At 51.4% G+C, this 17,954-nt stretch overlaps 1 protein-coding gene across 2 annotated transcripts in view; it reads left to right on the top strand.

The window, feature by feature from the left end:
- Positions 1–14,967, top strand: part of HTRA3 (HtrA serine peptidase 3) — a 57,915-nt gene extending 42,948 nt beyond the window's left edge. The window contains exons 7-9 of one of the 2 annotated variants that reach the window (XM_064286191.1): positions 9,062–9,110; positions 11,385–11,480; positions 14,006–14,967. In XM_064286191.1, the coding sequence (XP_064142261.1) occupies positions 9,062–9,110; positions 11,385–11,480; positions 14,006–14,171 (311 nt within the window). In that variant the 3' untranslated portion in view covers positions 14,172–14,967. The remainder of the gene's footprint in view (positions 1–9,061; positions 9,111–11,384; positions 11,481–14,005) is intronic. The other variant, XM_064286192.1, reaches the window with a different exon arrangement.
- Positions 14,968–17,954: the final 2,987 nt, after the last annotated feature.

Here is a 17,954-nt window from a genome sequence, read left to right as displayed (position 1 = left end):
GTGTCTCAGTCACCTAGTGCTGCTGTAACAGAAATACCACAGTGGATGGTGTCTCAGTCACCTAGTGCTGCTGTAACAGAAATACCACAGTGGATGGTGTCTCAGTCACCTAGTGCTGCTGTAACAGAAATACCACAGTGGATGGTGTCTCAGTCACCTAGTGCTGCTCTAACAGAAATACACAGTGGATGGTGTCTCAGTCACCTAGTGCTGCTCTAACAGAAATACACAGTGGACGGTGTCTCAGTCACCTAGTGCTGCTAGAACAGAAATACCACAAGTGGTTGGCTTTAACAAGGACATTTATTTCCTCGCAGTAAAGTAGGCTAAAAGTCTAAATTCAGGGCATCAGCTCCAGAGGAAGGCTTTCTCTCTCTGTTGGCTTTCTCTTCAATGTTCCCCCGGACTCGGAGCTTCTCTGCACAGGAGCCGTGAGTCCAAAAGGCGCCCTCTGCTCTGGGTGCTTCTTTCTTGGTGGTATGAGGTCCCCAAGTCTCTGCTCGTTTCCCTTTTCTTTTTCTCTTTTGAGAGATAAAAGATGGTGCAGGCCCTACCCCATGGAAACTCCCTTTACATTGCATCAGGGATTTGACCTGGGCAAGGGTGGTGTTACAGTCCCGCCCTAATCTTCTTTAACATAAAATTACAATCAGAAAACAGAGGACAAGCACACAATACTGGGAATTATGGCTTAGCCAAGTGGACACATATTTTTGAGGGACATAATTCAATCCATGACAGGGAGAGACCTGGAGAGGCCAGTGAGGTGGGGGCTGCTCAGGAGGGGGCAGGCAGGAGAAGACCCGTGGAGGTGGCCTTAGGGCAGGGACCTGATGAGGGGAGCGGGTGCAGGCTCAGTGGAATCGGGAAGCCCGTGGCAGGAGCCGATGACGTGCACCTGTCCTCGTATTGAGCGTGTGCCGGGCAGGTTCGGGATTAGCGAGGAGCCGGGTGGGTGGGAGAGGGGGCCAGCTCACCAGCCACATCGCACTGCTCAGATGCTAGGTTCTACTCCAAGTGTGGGGGCCGTTGGAAGGTTCCGGTGGGAGTGATATTTGTAAGGGTCCCTCTGGCTGCAGAGCAGGGAGTAAACAGCTGGGACAAGAGTGGGTGCTGGGGACCGTGGGAAGGTCTTGGCTGCCCTCCAGGTGGTATGGCCCTTTTGGTGATGGCAGGGGGTGACAGCAGCTGCGTCCAGGGTCCACCTTGGGCACCGAGCCGACAAAGTTTGCTGAGGTGGGATATGGAATTTGAGGGGGAGAGAAGTGGAGGGCACCTCCAGGGTCTGAGCATGGGGGGTTGGGGTGCTGTTTGCTGACATGGGGACCTGGGGGCAGTCACTGTGGCGAGGCTGCGGCCGCGATTAGCTGTGACACACGCGAAAGCCTGGCACAGGGCTGGTGCCCAACCCGTAACTCTCACTTTGGTTTTGCCTTTGTTGTTCTTAGTAGACTATTTTAAGAGCAGTTTTAGGTTTACGGAAAAACTGTGCAGAAAGCACAGAGACCTCTGTGTACCCGCTCCCTCCCGCACAGTTTCCTCTTTTATTAATGTCCCGCATTCCTGTGCTAGGTCTGTTACCACTGATGGGCAGGTCTGTTACCACTGATGGGCCAAGACCGATATATTGTTATTAACTAGAGTCTACAGTTAACGTCAGCGCTCACTCTGTGTCGTGTAGTCCTGTGGGCATTGACAAATGCCTCATGTCACACGTGCACCGTGACAGCATCACACAGCATAGTTTCCCTGCCGTAAAAATGCCCTGGGCTCCCCCGTTCACTCCTCCCCCTTCCCTCTGGGCCCCTGGCAACCCCTGATCTTTTTACTGTCTCCGTCTTGTTCTTGTTAGATGCTGTTGAGTCGGTTCTGACTCATAGCGACCCTGTGTACTACAGAATGAAACACTACCCGGTCCCATGCCATCCTCACAATCGTTGTTATGTTTGGGCCCATTGGTGTAGCCACTGTGTCAATTCATCTCATTGAGGGTCTTTCTCTTCTTCACTAACCCTCTACTCTACTAAGCCTAATGCCCTTCTCCAGGGTCTGGTCCCCCCGATAACATGTCCAAAGTGCTTGAGACGAAGTCTTGCCTTCCTCCCTTCCAAGGAGCACGCTGACTATATTTCTTCCAAGATGGATTTGTTTGTTCTTCTGGCAGCCCGTGGCACATTCAATATTTTTGGTCAACACCGTAATTACAATGCATCAGTTTTTCGTCTTCCTTATTCATCGCCCAGCTTCCCCATGCACATGAGGCAATTGAAAATACCATGGCCCAGGTCAGGCGCACCTTAGTCTCCAAGGTGACATCTTTCCTTTTCAGCACTTTAAAGAGGTCTTTGCAGCAGGTTTGTCCAATGCAATATGTCACTTGATTGCTTGACTGCTGCTTCCATAGGCGTTGATCGTGGCTCCAAGTAAAATGAAATCCTTGACAACTTCAATTATTTTCCCTGTTTATCATGGTGTTGTTTATTCAAAATGGCCAATACCAGTCCATTTCAGCTCGCTAACGCCTAGGATATAGATCTTTATGCATTGCATTTCATTTTTGACAATGACAAATTTTCCTAGATTCGTACTTCATACGTTGCACATTCTGATTATTAATGGATGTTTGCAGCTGTTTCTTCTCATTTTGAGTCGTGTCACATCAGCGAATGAAGGTCCTGAAAGCTTGACTCCATCCTCATCATTAAGGCTGACTCCACCTTGAGGAGGCCGCTCTTGCCCAGTTGTCTTTTGAGTGCCTTCCAACCTGAGGGGCTCATCTTCCTGGCACTGTGTCAGACAGTGTTCTGCTATTCATAAGGTTTTACTAGCCAGTTTTTTCAGAAGTAGACTGCTGCGTCCTTCTTCCTAGTTGTCTTAGTCTAGAAGTTCTATTGGAACCTGCCCACCAAGGGTGACCCTGCTGGTGTTTGAAATAGTGGTGGCAAACCTTCCAGTATCAAGACAATACGCAAGCCAGCGCAGTGTGACAAGCTGACAGACATGTGGTGGACTGCCTCCATAATATTGCCTTTTCCAGAATATTGGGTTTTAAATGAATTGAGGTTAAATACACGTACCATACAGTTTACTATTTTAAAGTGTACAATAAGAGGCATTTCGTCCCTGGGTGGTGCAAACAGCTAAGTGCTCAGCTACTAGCCAGGAGGTTGGAGGGTCAAACCCGCCCCCAAGGTGCCTGAGGAGAAAGGCCCTGGTGACCTGCTCCTGAAATGTCGCAGCCTTGCGAACCTCGTGGAGCAGCTCTGACACCTGGGGTAGCCGTGAGTCGGAATCCACAGGTCGGCTGACAACACCAACAGCCTGTTCACAGTGCGGCACGACACCACCTCGCTAGTTTTAAAACGTTTCCACCACCCCGAAGAGCACCCCATGCCCTTTAAGCAGGCCCCCTTCCGCATCCCCCCTCCCCTGTCTTGCTATTGTTTTGTTACCATCGTTGATGTTAAACCCCCGCTGCCGCCGAGTCGATTCTGACTCATAACGACCGTACAGGACAGAGTAGAACTGCCCCGTCGGGTTTCCAAGGAGCAGCTGGTGGATTCGAACTGCTGACCTTTTGGTTGGCAGCTCATCTCTTAACCACTGCGGCACCAGGGCTACTTTCTCCTGATCAGTGTGGCTAAATGTTTATCATTTTCATTGATTTCAAAAACCAGCTTTTGGTTTCATTTATTTTCTCTGTTGTGTTTTTCTTTCCAATTTCACTGATTTCCAGTCTTACTGTATCCTTTCACCTGCCTACTTTGGGCTTCATTTGATCTTCCTTTTCTAGTGTTTCAGGTAGAAAGGTCATTGATTTGAGACCTTTCATCTTTTCTAATATAGGCATTTTAGTTCTATTAGTTTTCCTCTAAGGCAAACATGTCACCTTGAAGACTAAGGTGCCCGACTCAAGCCACGGTGTTTTCAACCACCTCATATGCACGCAAAAGCTGGATAATGAATAAGGAAGACCAAAGAAGAACTGATACCTTTGACTTATAGTGTTGGCAAAGAAATTGAATATACCATGGACTGTCAGAAGAACAAGGAAATCTGCCTTGGAAGAAGTACAGCCAGAGTGCTCCTTAGAAGCATGGATGGCAGGACTAAGTTGCACATACTTGGGACATGTTACCAAGAGGGACCAGTGCCTGGAGAAGAGCATCAGGCTTCATAAAGTAGAGGGTCAGCGAAAAAGAGAAAGACCCTCAGCAAGATGGATTGGCACAGTGGCTGCAACGACGCACTCAAGCATAACAAGGATTGTGAGGGTAGTGCAGGACCGGGCGGTGTTTCGTTCTGTTGTGCATAGGGTTGCTATGAGCTGACTCGCTGGCACGTAACAACCACCACCTAACAAAGGGCTGCTTTACCTGCATCCTACAAGTTTTGCTGTGTTGTTTTTTGTTCAGTTCAAAATACTTTCTAATTTCCGTTTTCATTTGTTCTTTGAAGATAGATTTCTTAAAAAAAAAAAAAAAAAACATTGCCATCAAGTGGATTCTGACTCATTGAGACCCTATAGGAGAGAGTAGGAACTGCCCCATAGGGTTTCCAAGGAGCGGCTGGTGGATTTAAACTGCCGACCTTTTGGTTAGCAGCTGTAGTTCTTAACCACTATGCCACCAGGGATTCCTTAGAAGTGTATTATCTAGCTTCCAAGTATTTGGGAATTTTCTAGATACCTTTCTATAATTGACAGTTTAATGTCTTGGCGATCAGAGAGCATGTTTTGTATAACAGAAATTTTTTTTTAATTAACTTTTATTGAGCTTCAAGTGAATGTTTACAAATCAAGTCAGTCTGTCACATATAAGTTAATATACATCTTACTCCTTACTCTGACTTGCTCTCCCCCTAATGAGTCAGCCCTTCCAGTCTCTCCTTTCATGAAAACTTTGCCAGCCTCCAACTCTCTCTATCCTCCCATTCCCCCTCCAGACAGGAGATGCCAACACAGTCTCAAGTGTCCACCTGATATAATTAGCTCACTCTTCATCAGCATCTCTCTCCCACCCACTGTCCAGTCCCTTTCATGTCTGAGGAATTGTCTTCGGGGATGGTTCCCGTCCTGTGCCAACAGAAGGTTTGGGGACCATGCCCGCCGGGATTCCTCTAGTCACAGTCAGACCATGAAGTCTGGTCTTTTTATGCGAATTTGGGGTATGCATCCCACTGATCTCCTGTTCCCTCAGGAGTTCTCTGTTGTGCTCCCTGTCAGGGCAGTCGTCGGTTGTGGCTGGGCACCAACTAGTTCTTCTGGTCTCAGGATGATGTAAGTCTCTAGTTCATGTGGCCCTTTCTGTCTCTTGGGCTCTTAGTTGTCCTGTGACCTTGATGTTCTTCATTCTCCTTTGCTCCAGATGGGTTGAGACCAATTGATGCATCTTAGATGGCCGCTTGTTAGCATTTAAGACCCCAGACGCCACATTTCAAAGTGGGATGCAGAATGTTTTCATAATAGAATTATTTTGCCAATTGACTTAGAAGTCCCCTTAACCCATGGTTCCCAAACCCCCGCCCTTGCTCCGCTGACCTTTGAAGTATTCAGTTTATCCCGGAAACTTCTTTGCTTTTGGTCCAGTCCAGTCCAGTTGAGCTGACCTTCCATGTATTGAGTGTTGTCCTTCCCTTCACCTAAAGCAGTTCTTATCTGCTAATTAATCAGTAAAAAACCCTCTCCCTCCCTTCCTCCCTCCCTTCCTCCCTCCCCCCCTCGTAACCACAAAAGTATGTGTTCTTCTCAGTTTATACTATTTCTCAAGATCTTATAATAGTGGTCTTATACAATATTTGTCCTTTTGCTTCTGATTTCGCTCAGCATAATGCCTTCCAGGTTCCTCCATGTTATGAAATGTTTCACAGATTCGTCACTGTTCTTTATCGATGCGTAGTATTCCATTGTGTGAATATACCACAATTTATTTACCCATTCATCCGTAGATGGACACCTTGGTTGCTTCCAGCTTTTTGCTATTGTAAACAGAGCTGCAATAAACATGGGTGTGCATATATCTGTTTGTGTGAAGGCTCTTATTTCTCTAGGGTATATTCCGAGGAGTGGGATTTCTGGGTTGTATGGTAGTTCTATTTCTAACTGTTTAAGATAACGCCAGATAGATTTCCGAAGTGGTTGTACCATTTTACATTCCCACCAGCAGTGTATAAGAGTTCCAATCTCTCCACAGCCTCTCCAACATTTATTATTTTGTGTTTTGTGGATTAATGCCAGCCTTGCTGGTGTGAGATGGAATCTCATCGTAGTTTTAATCTGCATTTCTCTAATGGCTAATGATCGAGAGCATTTTCTCATGTATCTGTTAGCTGCCTGAATATCTTCTTTAGTGAAGTGTGTGTTCATATCCTTTGCCCACTTCTTGATTGGGTTGTTTGTCTTTTTGTGGTTGAGTTTTGACAGAATCATGTAGGTTTTAGAGATCAGGCGCTGGTCTGAGATGTCATAGCTGAAAATTCTTTCCCAGTCTGTAGGTGGTCTTTTTACTCTTTTGGTGAAGTCTTTAGAAGAGCATAGGTGTTTGATTTTTAGGAGCTCCCAGTTATCTGGTTTCTCTTCGTCATTTTTGGTAATGTTTTGTATTCTGTTTATGCCTTGTATTAGGGCTCCTAGGGTTGTCCCTATTTTTTCTTCCATGATCTTTATCGTTTTAGTCTTTATGTTTAGGTCTTTGATCCACTTGGAGTTAGCTTTTGTGCATGGTGTGAGGTATGGGTCCTGTTCCATTTTTTTGCAAATGGATATCCAGTTATGCCAGCACCATTTGTTAAAAAGACTATCTTTTCCCCAATTAACTGATACTGGGCCCTTGTCAAATATCAGCTGCTCATATGTGGATGGATTTATATCTGGGTTCTCAATTCTGTTCCACTGGTCTATGTGCCTGTTGTTGTACCAATACCAGGCTGTTTTGACTACTGTGGCTGTATAATAGGTTCTGAAATCAGGTAGAGTGAGGCCTCCCACTTTCTTCTTCTTTTTCAGTAATGCTTTGCTTATCCGAGGCTTCTTTCCCTTCCATATGAAGTTGGTGATTTGTTTCTCTATCACCTTAAAAAATGACATTGGAATTTGGATCGGAAGTGCATTGTATGTATAGATGGCTTTTGGTAGAATAGACATTTTTACTGTGTTAAGTCTTCCTATCCATGAGCAAGGTATGTTTTTCCACTTAAGTATGTCCTTTTGAATTTCTTGTAGTAGAGCTTTGTAGTTTTCTTTGTATAGGTCTTTTACATCTTTGGTTAAGATTTATTCCTAAGTATTTTACCTTCCTGGGGGCTACTGTGAATGGTATTGATTTGGTGATTTCCTCTTCGATGTTCTTTTTGTTGATATAGAGGAATCCAAGTGATTTTTGTATGTTTATCTTATAACCTGAGACTCTGCCAAACTCTTCTATTAGTTTCAGTAGTTTTCTGGAGGATTCCTTAGGGTTTTCTGTGTATAAGATCATGTCATCTGCAAATAGTGATAGCTTTACTTCCTCCTTGCCAATCCGGATACCCTTTATTTCTTTGTCTAGCCTAACTGCCCTGGCTAGGACTTAAAAAATATTGAGAATTGTTGTATAGTTCAGAATATACAAACGTTATCTCTGGGTCAGCTCCGATTCATTGAATTTTCTCTTCAATATGGGTCATGCTTTTTTACTTGCCTGGTAATTTTTTATTGGATGCCAGACATTGTGAATTTTACTTTAGTGGGTGCTGGATATTTTTATATTCCTGTAAATATTCTTGATTTTTTTTTTTTTCCTGGCACACAGTTAAGTTTGGAAATAATTTGAAAGTTCCAGATTTTGCTTTTAAGCTTTGTTGGGTGGGACCAAAACAGTGCTTAGTGTGGACTTAATTTTGACCCACTACTTAGGCAGAAGGTCCCTGGATGGCACAAACCCTTTGTTCTCAGTTACTAACCAAAAAGTTGGTGGTTCGAACCCATCCAGCAGCACCATGAAAGACAAGCCTGGTGAGCTGCTTCTGTGAAGCCTGGAGTCAAGGAAACACTATGGGGCTCAGTTCTACTCTGTAACACATGCGGTCGCCCTGGGTCAGCATCGACTGGATGGCGATAGGTGCTGAGGCAAAACCCTTCTGAGTACTTGGCCTGGTGCCCAGTGAATTATGAGGTTTTCCTTTCTGGTCTGTAGGAGCAGGCGCTATTCCTGGTGCGGTGTGAGCGCCAGGGATTATTCCACTAATGTTTCTGGGTGGTTCCTGCCCTGGTGTTGGGTATTTTCTCACGGGCATGCGTGCATCAGTACTTGGCTGAATACTTGAAGAGGCCAAAGGGGCCCCCCTGAGAGTCCGTGGGGTTCCCTGTGTAGCTCCCTCCCCCCTGGCTTTCTGTCCAACAAACTGTTGTGGCCTCCACAGAATCCCAGGTCTTTCTCTTCAATTCAGGGAGTTCCCAGACTCCACCCAGGTTCCCCTCCCTGAGACACAGCCTGAGACTTGTAGACAGCAAGCTGGGACAATCTTAGGGCTCACCTGTTCATTTTCTGTCTCTCAGCCATCTCTGTCTTTGATGCGTAATGTCCAGTGTCTTGAGAACTGTGGTTTCATATATTTTGCCTGGCTTTTTAATTGTTTTGGACAGCAGGATAAATCAGGTCCCTTTTCTCCATCTTGGATGGAAATTGAGTCACTCGCTTGAAGAGAGTTGAGATTCAGCCTCTGTCCTCTGAATGAGGGCCTGTGTGTACCTTCAGAGGAGGGCATGGGGAACTGACAGTGCTCACCCTGGAAGACAGTGCAAACAAACAGTGCTCACCGTGGAGGAGGGTGAAGGACAGACAGTGCTCACCGTGGAGGAGGGTGAAGACAGTGCTCACCATGGAGGAAGTTGCGCTCTACCTAGAAAAGAGTGCAGGATAGACAGCAGGACAGGTTTGCTGCCGCATGGAGGGTGCGGGATGCAGCCCCTGGAGCCGACTGCTCTGGGCTGGGCAGGCAGCTCACAAGGGCTCCTGCTGGTTTCAGGAGGATTTATGTCCCCTGTAGTCTTGTTGATCTAACCGAGTCCATGGTTTGTTTGCAGACTTGAAGAAGCGGTTCATCGGCATACGGATGCGGACCATCACACCCAGGTCAGTGTCTGGAAGGCAGCCCTGCACCCCTCCAGCCACCTACACCCTGGCCTCCTCCCAGGCCCTGGCTCTGCCTTGCCTGCTGCTTGCTGGTCCTCAGAAGAGCAGATCTGCTTTGGCTCCTGAGCCTTTGCTCAGCTGGTCTAGCCCTCTGCCGGGGACACTGTTCCCCTTTTCTGCCTGGTACATTCCTTTATAGCCTCGGGACTCCACTCAGGCACCCCTTCCTCCACGAAGCCTCCTGGATTTGTCTTGGGATTGCTGTAACAAATCACCACACAGTGGGGACCTTAGAACAACTGAAATGTGTTCTCTCACAGTCTGGGAACCAGAAGCCTGAAATCAAGGTGTCAGCAGTGCTGTGTTCCCTCCAGAGGCTCTAGGGAAGGATCCTTCCCTGCCTCTTCCAGCTTCTGGTGGCCCCAGACGTCCCTGGGTTTGTGGCCACATCACTCCAATCTCTGCCTCTGTCTTGACGTGGGCAACTGTCTTCTGTGTCTCTGTGTCCAGACCTCCTTCTCCTTTCTTTTATGAAGACGCCAGCCATTGGATTTAGGCCCCGCCCTCTTCCAGGTTAATTTGATCTCAGTATCCTTCATTAACTACATTTGCAAAGACCTTATTTCCAAACAAGGTCACATTCTGAGGCTCTGGGTGGACATGAATTTGGAGGACACTATTCAGCCCACAGAGCCCTAGTGGCGAAGTGGTTAAGAGGTCCACCAACCGCTCCTTGGAAACCATATGGGGCACTTCTATTTGCCCTATAGGGTCGAAATGAGTCAGAATGGACTTGATGCCAATGGGGCTATTCAGCCTACTGCACCTCCCAGGTCCCCAGGAGGGAGGAGGTGCCCCCCGTTTGCTCAGTAGCCTGTCATCCGTCCACACCATTGCCCTGGTCCTGCCGTGGGGATTCCTGTTTGTGGGCCTGCCTCCCTGCCTGACCCTGAGCTCCTTGGCAATGAGGACTGTATCCTGCTTGTCCCTCTGCTCTGCCTCTGACCAGGTCTGCTGCAGAGTGGTTGCCCTAGAAATACTGAAGGAGTGAAAACAGAAGTGGATGGGAGGAGGAAGGAGAGGGAGGAAGGGAGGGAAATACAGTCAAGGTCACAGGATTGAAAAAGGCAGAGTCATTGCAGTGTGGAGCTCAGGGTAGAACTAAGGCAAGCTCAGTTGACGAAACCCTCAAACTCATTTTGTTATTGTGTGCTGTTGAGTCCATTCCAACTCCTGGTGACCCCATACGACAAAGTAGAACATCCCCCATAGGGTTCCCTAGGCTGAAATCTTTACAGGAGCAGCTGATAGGGTATCCTCCACGAAGCGGCTAGTAGGTTCAAACTACCAACCTTTCAGTTAGCAACCAGGTGCTTAACTATTGCATGACAAATCCATGCAATCCCTAAAATGATATTTCTCCCTGTATCAGCAACTGTTAATCTAGGGAATAAATTTGAAAGCAATTTGCATGAAAGACCAATATATGAATTTATCCTTTAAAAATAGCAGTATTCTTCCATTCACCCACTTATCCATCCATCCACCCACCATCCATCCACCCATCCATCCATCCATCTACCATCTATCCACCAGCCATCCTTTTGCCGTCCAAACATCCACACATCCATCAATTGACCTTCCATCCATCCATCCATTCACAATCCATCTATTCATCCATCCATGCACCCATCTATTCACCTTCCTTCCTTCCTTCCTTCCTTCCTTCCTTCCTCCCTTCCTCCCTCCCTCCCTCCCTCCCTCCCTCCCTCCCTCCCTCCCTCCCTCCCTCCCTTCCTTCCTTCCTTGTCTCTGGCTCAGAGTAAGCACTGATAACTGACCCCTCAGACTCATAGTCCAGTGTGGGGATACTGACAAGCAAATAACCCGTGATGATTGTATGTCATTCCCAGTGTGACGTGGCTGAAAGAACCAGGGGAAGCACCAACCCCCCCCCCCCCACCGCCTCTGTTGGGGTAGAGGAGAAGGCAGTCTGGGAAGATTCCCTCGAAGAAGACTCAGCCCGGTCCTCAGGCACATGGTCTCCTTTCCACTGTACCAACCTTCCCTGTTTTTTTCTCAAGGATCCCTTGTCTAGTGGGCAAACAAAGAGCAGACAGTGACAACCCCACGTGGTCAGCGTTAGGACAGGGCAGTGGGCACCCAGAGAGGACTCCTTGTCTGGCCTGGGTGGCAGAGAGAAAGGCGCAGCTTCCTACCACAGCCGGTTCAGGAGCTCAGAGGCTGTTCTCTAACAGGCGAACTGTCTTTCAGCTTGGTGCAAGAACTGAAGGCCAACAACCTAAACTTCCCAGAAGTCAGCAGTGGGATTTATGTGCAGGAGGTTCTTCCAAACTCTCCTTGTCAAAGGTAGGCTCTGCCCAGCGGCAGCGGAGAGGCCGGATGGGAAGGTGCAGACGCTCTGGGAGGTGGGAGGCACTGACCTCTTGTGCTTACTGCTGTGTCCGTGGTAGACGTTGACCTCCCTGGCAAAGTGATGTGATAGGGCAAGTGGAAGCTGGGGAAGGCTGCAGAATGTCCTTTCCTTAGGGTCTCGGGAGACAGAGGAGTGGAGGCTAAAACGTGTCCACCTGAGCCGACTTACCCCTTGCCTCTTGCCCACCCTGTGGCTGGCCGGGTCTTGCTGGGCCTCAGTCTCCTCACCTGTAAAGTGGGGATGATCCAGCCTACTCTTTCTACCCAGGGAGATGGTGTCGAGATCAAAAGAGATAAAGCATGGTTGTCTTTTAAAGAAGTGCCAAGGGCGAGAGAAGCGTTATAGTTGGCAACATTGTAATTCAAGGCATGCAGTGCGGTGAGGTTGCTATGTAACCATGTGGCTAATGTGTTTCCTGAGGACTTTAAACAAATTTCTCCCCCTACTTTGGCCTCAGAGTCCCTGGGCGGTGCAAATGGTTCACAAGCTCAGCTGCTAACCGCAAGGTTGGAGGTTCGAGTCTACCCAGAGGTGTCTCAGAAGAAAGGCCTATCAATCTACTTCCAAAAAATCAGCCACTGCCCTGAGTGGGGGTCGATTCGGCAGCAGCCGATGTTTTGGACTCTGGCCTCTGTCTCCCATCTATACAAGGGATGGGTTGGATCAGATCAGAGGTTTTAAACAGTGTTTCCCGAAGCTGGGGCAATTCCCAGAGAGGTCTAAGGGGTCTAGGGTGTGGGGTGGAAAGGAGCCAGGCCACAGGACTCCAGCCCCACGCAGCCCCCAGACACGGCGGACCCATGTTTCTGTTTTATATTCAGTGCTGTTCCCTGCAGCGTTTGAGATACGGCCCATCTTTGTCTCCTAAGGCTGCTGTAACACAAACCCCACAAGTGGGGGGCTTTAAAGATCAGAAGTTCATTTTCTCACAGTTCTGGAGGCTGGAAGTCCACATCGAGGTCTCAGCCCTGTCTGTTCCTTCCTCATCTGTAACCTGGGCGTTCTTTGATTCCTTGGCTCTCACACAGTGTCTGCCTTCCCCCATGTGTGTCTCTGTCTATTCTGGTTCTTTCATAACTCGGAAGGGATTGGGCTTAGGACTCACCCTACTCTAATATGATCTCATTCATATAACAAAGAAAACCCTGTTTCTAAACAGGGTCACATCCAGCTGTATAGAGGTTAGGATTCCAACATGTTTTCCGGGATACACAATTCAGTCCAGAAGAGGACCCTTCAGCTGAGCACTGTGGCCTTCGGGGGTGAACGCAGACGGCACCCACCCCACACACAGCTGCTTTCAGTAAGGATGGCCAAGAGATGGATACATGAAGCCAAAGGGTGGCCACAGAAGTGCAGGCCTTTTATTCAGCCAGTCACTGGGTGTCACTGACCGTACGGGTGCCTCCCCAAGCCAGCCCAGCTGGCAAGAGCAGGAGGGAACCAGGCCAGTTCCTCCTTGCTGTGACCCAGGCAGGGCTGGTGGCTGCTCTCAGCCCGTTTCCGATGAGGAGCCTGAGGCTTAGAGAAGCTCCTTCTCCACGGTCACCCAGCAGGCACACATAGAGCCAGGGCTCAGAGCCTGGTCAGCCTGGCCTGGTGCCCGGACATTTACCGCTGTGTTCTCCTGCCTTCCTTCTGGGTGAGAAAGGCCTGAGGAGGGACAGTCACAGGGAGGCTGGCCCTGCAGCTCTGCCTCATCCAGCGCCAGAACGGGTAGTCATTGCGGCAGCATTAACACCCACCTGTGCCATATGCAAGGTGCTGCCTTACGTAGGGCTACAGATGGGGAAATTGAGGCTGGAAGTGCAGAGTGACTGGCCCCAGGCAGCCCCTCCAGGAAGGCTGCAGGCAGAACTTGAACCCAGTCCTTCTGATGCCCGGAAGAAGTCCTTTGGAAAAATGTGTGGCCTTCATATGACATCAGTTTTCTTCAGATCTTTGTGGAGGCCTGGGTGGTGCAAACGGAGCCGTGGTGGCACAGTGGTTAAGGTCGGCAGTTTGAATCCACCAGCTGCTCCTTGGAAACCTTGTGGGGCACTTCTACTCTGTCCTGTAGGGTCGCTATGAGCGGGAATTGACTCGATGGCAATCAGGTCGTGTAGGGTGGCACAGTGGTTAAGCACTCCACTCACTATTAACCGAAAGACCGGAGGTTTGAGTCCACCCAGATGTGCCTCAGAAGAAAGGCCTGATGATGTACTGAGAACTCAGCCGTTGGAAACTCCGTGTGGCACAGTTCCACTCTGACACGCAGGGGTCACCACGGGTCGGAGTCCACTCGATGGCAGCTGGTTTGACTTTTTGGTTTAAGAACTCTGCAGTCAAGGCACGGTTCTTTCCAGTTGAGGTTTTTTTTTTTTGTCAGACTGTTGAGATGAGCTCACCGGAGGCTCAGACGCGGGGTTCTGGCCCAGCCGGGGCGTGCGTGGTGACTAGGTGTCTCCCCTGTTGGCAGAAGCGGCATCGAAGATGGCGACGTCATCGTCAAGGTCAATGGGCGCCCCTTGGTAAACGCCAACGATATGCAGGAGGCGGTACTGACAGAGTCACAGCTCCTGCTGGAGGTGCTCAGGGGCAGTGAGAACCTGCTCTTCAGCATCTCGCCCGAGGTGGTCCTGTGAGGTGGGTGTTGCCCCAGCGCCTGGCCAGAGCCTGCGATGACGGACAAGGGTCCCAGGCCTAGGAGCCTAAGGCATGCCAACCAGACAAAGGACCGTGCTCGGTCCTCAGCAGAGCCGAAACCCGCGCCCCCCACCCCAGAGGGCCAGAGGCCGGGCCAAGGCTCTGACATCAGCCTCAGGGGTGCTGGCTCCCTGTCCCGGTGCCTGAGAGGGCCACACGATGCCTCTGGGGTGGCCTTCCAAGGTTTTGGGTATCCAGAAGTGACTTCTGTAGCTCTCCTACGTCCCCTTGCCTTCGCACCTGTTGGTACTGCCCTCTGAAATGCCCCCCTGCTCCTCCTGCCCCGCCCTGCCCTGGCATGCTCTCCCCTCCCGGCCTTCCCTAGGGAAGGCCTCCTGGGCTCCAGCATCCCTCTGCCCCCATGCCCCCCCACACTGTGACTGGGGACTGTCCGCCCCACCGTCCGGAGCCCTGGCAGGCAGGACCACCTCCGGCTCCCCCTTAGCAGGCGGGGCCTGGCCGGGTGGCCGGGCACCCCGTGGACCACAAGGAGCTTGGCCTTCCAGGTTTCCTTCACATTCAGGAGGGCAGCATCCCAGAGGCGAACTTGGGGCCAAGGCACAGGTAGCAGGACCTGTGGGGAGAGGGCACCATGCAAGGACTGAGCCAGCTTCACCCCCTACACCACGCTGGGGTGGAGCAATTGCTTCTAAGGTGCCTTCTGTCTCATTGGGGACACCTGTTTCGGGGTACATTGTGAGCTTCCCTGTAAAATAAAGTCACATGTTGCTTGTACTGTCTGTTTCTCTACTGTATAGAAATTAAAGTTGACGAGCAAAGAGTCTGACCCCCCTGCCAGCATTTTTCCCAGGGACCCACACCCAACGTGTTTCTAGGCCCACAAGTGAACCCTGGAGAGTGGCCTTTAACACAGCGCATCTTGGCCAGAACAACAAAACAACAGCTGTGGGGCTGTGGGACGTAGGCCGCCTGGGCTCAAACATCAGCCCCTCCCCCCCCCACTTCCATGCTCCCCCTGCCCTGGCTCCCATCTGTACAAGACGTGCGATGACCCTTCAACCTCCTGGTTGTCACGGGAGACAATGGGTTAACTCAAGGACCTGGCTGTGGGCACATCCCTTGAGCCTTTGCCTGTGTGCCAGGCCACATGGAGAGCTTGTCCACCATCTGTCCTGTTTCACCCTCATGGCAACCCTCCCAGCAGCAAGGAAACTCAGGCAGGAAGAGATTAAATCAAGTTCAAGAAAGAGGGAATTCCGGGCCGCTGACCACCTGAGCTCTGAGCCACCAGGCTGAGAGGACCCAGGACGTCAGGTAGCTTGTGACCCTGGCCGCCTGCTCCCTTCAGGAGAGGCTAGACGATGGCTGAGCTCCAAGCCCCTCCACGCTCCAGAGCCTGGGAAAGACATGCCTGGATCTTTAAAGACTCACCACAGGGCTGAACTTGGGCCGCTTCAGCGGCCACACAGCAGATAGAATCCCCAAGGAGGGGCTCTTGGGAGACCCTGGGGACAGCTGGCCGGCACTGTGAGGCTGTGTGGCTGTGCCGTGTGCACTGGGCAGCTAGAGGGAATGGGATCTCACAGGAGAGCCCTGGGGACCGACACCTGGGAAAAGACAGGAAGCCGTTGCTGGCTACTGACTGACAAGGGTGCTGTGACCTGAATCCCCACCCCTCATCTTGGGGTCTGTGGGCTCTGAAATCAGGCCAGGAGCCCCTGCCAAGGTAGGGCCAGCCCACTCCCAGCCCGTGGCCACCTCAGTCAGCACCCCCTCCAGCCCACCCAGCCACCACCTCCTCTCCTGTCAGGTACCATCATCTGACCTACCCCTCCTGCTCACAGCCCATCCGGCCACACGGCCCCAGAGCTGGGTCAGCCACACCTGGGGATGGGCCCGGCCTCCTTCGTCTCTGCCCCACCCAGAATGGAGGTGGCCCATCCCAGCAGGTCCTGTCCATCCTGACCTCCCCTTTGCTCCTGCCCACCTGTCAGTATCCTAAGTCTGGTTCTAGCTGACAATCCAGAACAATCCTAAACCTGCCCCTTCCAGGCCTCACTGACCCCCCCCCAACAAGGGCCTCAGCTTCGTACACCTTGTTTCTCCATCCTGGAGCCCCCCACCTCCCGGTCCCCCAACACTGTGGCCACATGAGCCTCAGCCAAGAGTCAGGAGCCTGTGGGGTACTGGGGACAGATGTAGAGGGCCACGGGCATGTTGGCAATAAGAACCATGATCTTGACCAAGGAGGAGAGCACAGAGGACACAGTGGGGGGAGGGGCACAGCAGGGGGAGGGGCAGGACACAGTGGGGGAGTGGCGGGGCACAGCAGGGGAGGGGTGCAGCAGGGGAGGGGCGCAACGGGGGGAGGGGTGCAGTGGGGGAGGGGCAGGACACAGCGGGGGGAGGGGCGGGACACAGGGGCATGGTTGGGGGGCAGGGCTGAGAGGAAGAGGCACCTGGAGAAGCAACAGCTCACACTCCAGGAGGGTCACGATCACTGTAGAACTTTCTGGAACTAGCTCTGAGGCCTGCCTGCTCACACAGCACTGCAGAAGCCCACCTTTCCTCCTCAGAGCCCTGATGCCTCAGCAACATCTCCCATGGCTGTGCTGACCCTGGATGCTCCCTACCCCTGGATGCTGTGAGGGGCCGTGGGCTGCAGACACTGCTCCATGGGTGGCCGTGCTCTGATCCACCTGGACCTTGTACATGCTCACCTTTGCACTCGAGGCCTCTCTGAGGCCCACGTTCCCCTCCAGCCATGCCCACCATGCAGGGAGGAGCAAAGGCTGTGGGTCTGGAAGCTCAGTGCACACCCACCTCTGCACGCACTGGGACCTCAGTCACCACCTCTGAGCCTCAGTGCCACCATCTATGAAACGGGATCATAACAAGTTCTTAACAATGTGGGTTCACCTAGAAGGAGGCCCTGGGTTGAGAGGGCAGGCACTGTATGTGGGAGGTGATCCTAAGCAGCAGAGTAAGTGGGTGGGGGCAGCTGGGGTTCACAGACTTCCACCCTCCTTTGAGGGGCCACCCTGTGGGTGTTAACTCCCCACACTCTGGCTGCCCCATGCTGGGCAGAGTGGGGTCCTCAGTGCTGGAGAGGACTTCAGACCAAGGAGCAGAGGGACCTCTGCAGCTGCTGGTGACATGGGGGTGATGTGGGGCACCCAAACCCTCTGTTGCAGACATGGGCTCGTGCCAGCCCCCAGCCCTTCGTAGCTGAGGCCCAGTACATGCCTATCAGTTCATTTATTTACAGCACCCCAGATACAATGCCCAGCTCCAGAACCTCCTTCTGCCCTGAGAACCAGCCCTGGGGTAGGAGGGGTCCCTCTGTGGAGGCCTCAGTGGCAGCAGCCCCCCAGCATCGCCCCTTCAGCACCCCCAGAGCCTGGTAGGGGAGCAGATTTGGGGGAAGAGAACGAGGATGGTGGGGAATACAGGGTGCAGGGAGAACGGGGCGCAGGATGAGCCCCAGCCTCCTGTCTCTAAAGCGGGAGGCAGTGACTGCTCTGCTGCTCCTGATAGGGGCACCTTCTGGTCAGTGTCACGTCACACTTTCCACTCCTTGCCTCAGTCCCCTCAGGCTACCCATCTGTGAAATGGGGAGTGGAAACTTGGGTCTCTGAGCCCTGGGCTGTGGCCTCCACTGGCCTGGAGTAGGGTCTTCAGCTCTTGGTCCGCATCAGGGAAGCCTAGGGGTGTCCCCTCCCAGGAGAAGGGACAGCTGGCTTTCAGAGAGCCTTCAGCAG

Source organism: Loxodonta africana, chromosome 5 (assembly GCF_030014295.1).
Source record: "Loxodonta africana isolate mLoxAfr1 chromosome 5, mLoxAfr1.hap2, whole genome shotgun sequence".
Taxonomy (NCBI): domain Eukaryota; kingdom Metazoa; phylum Chordata; class Mammalia; order Proboscidea; family Elephantidae; genus Loxodonta; species Loxodonta africana.
The sequence above is the reverse complement of the archived record's forward strand: the minus strand, read 5'-3'. Positions and strand labels throughout refer to the sequence as shown.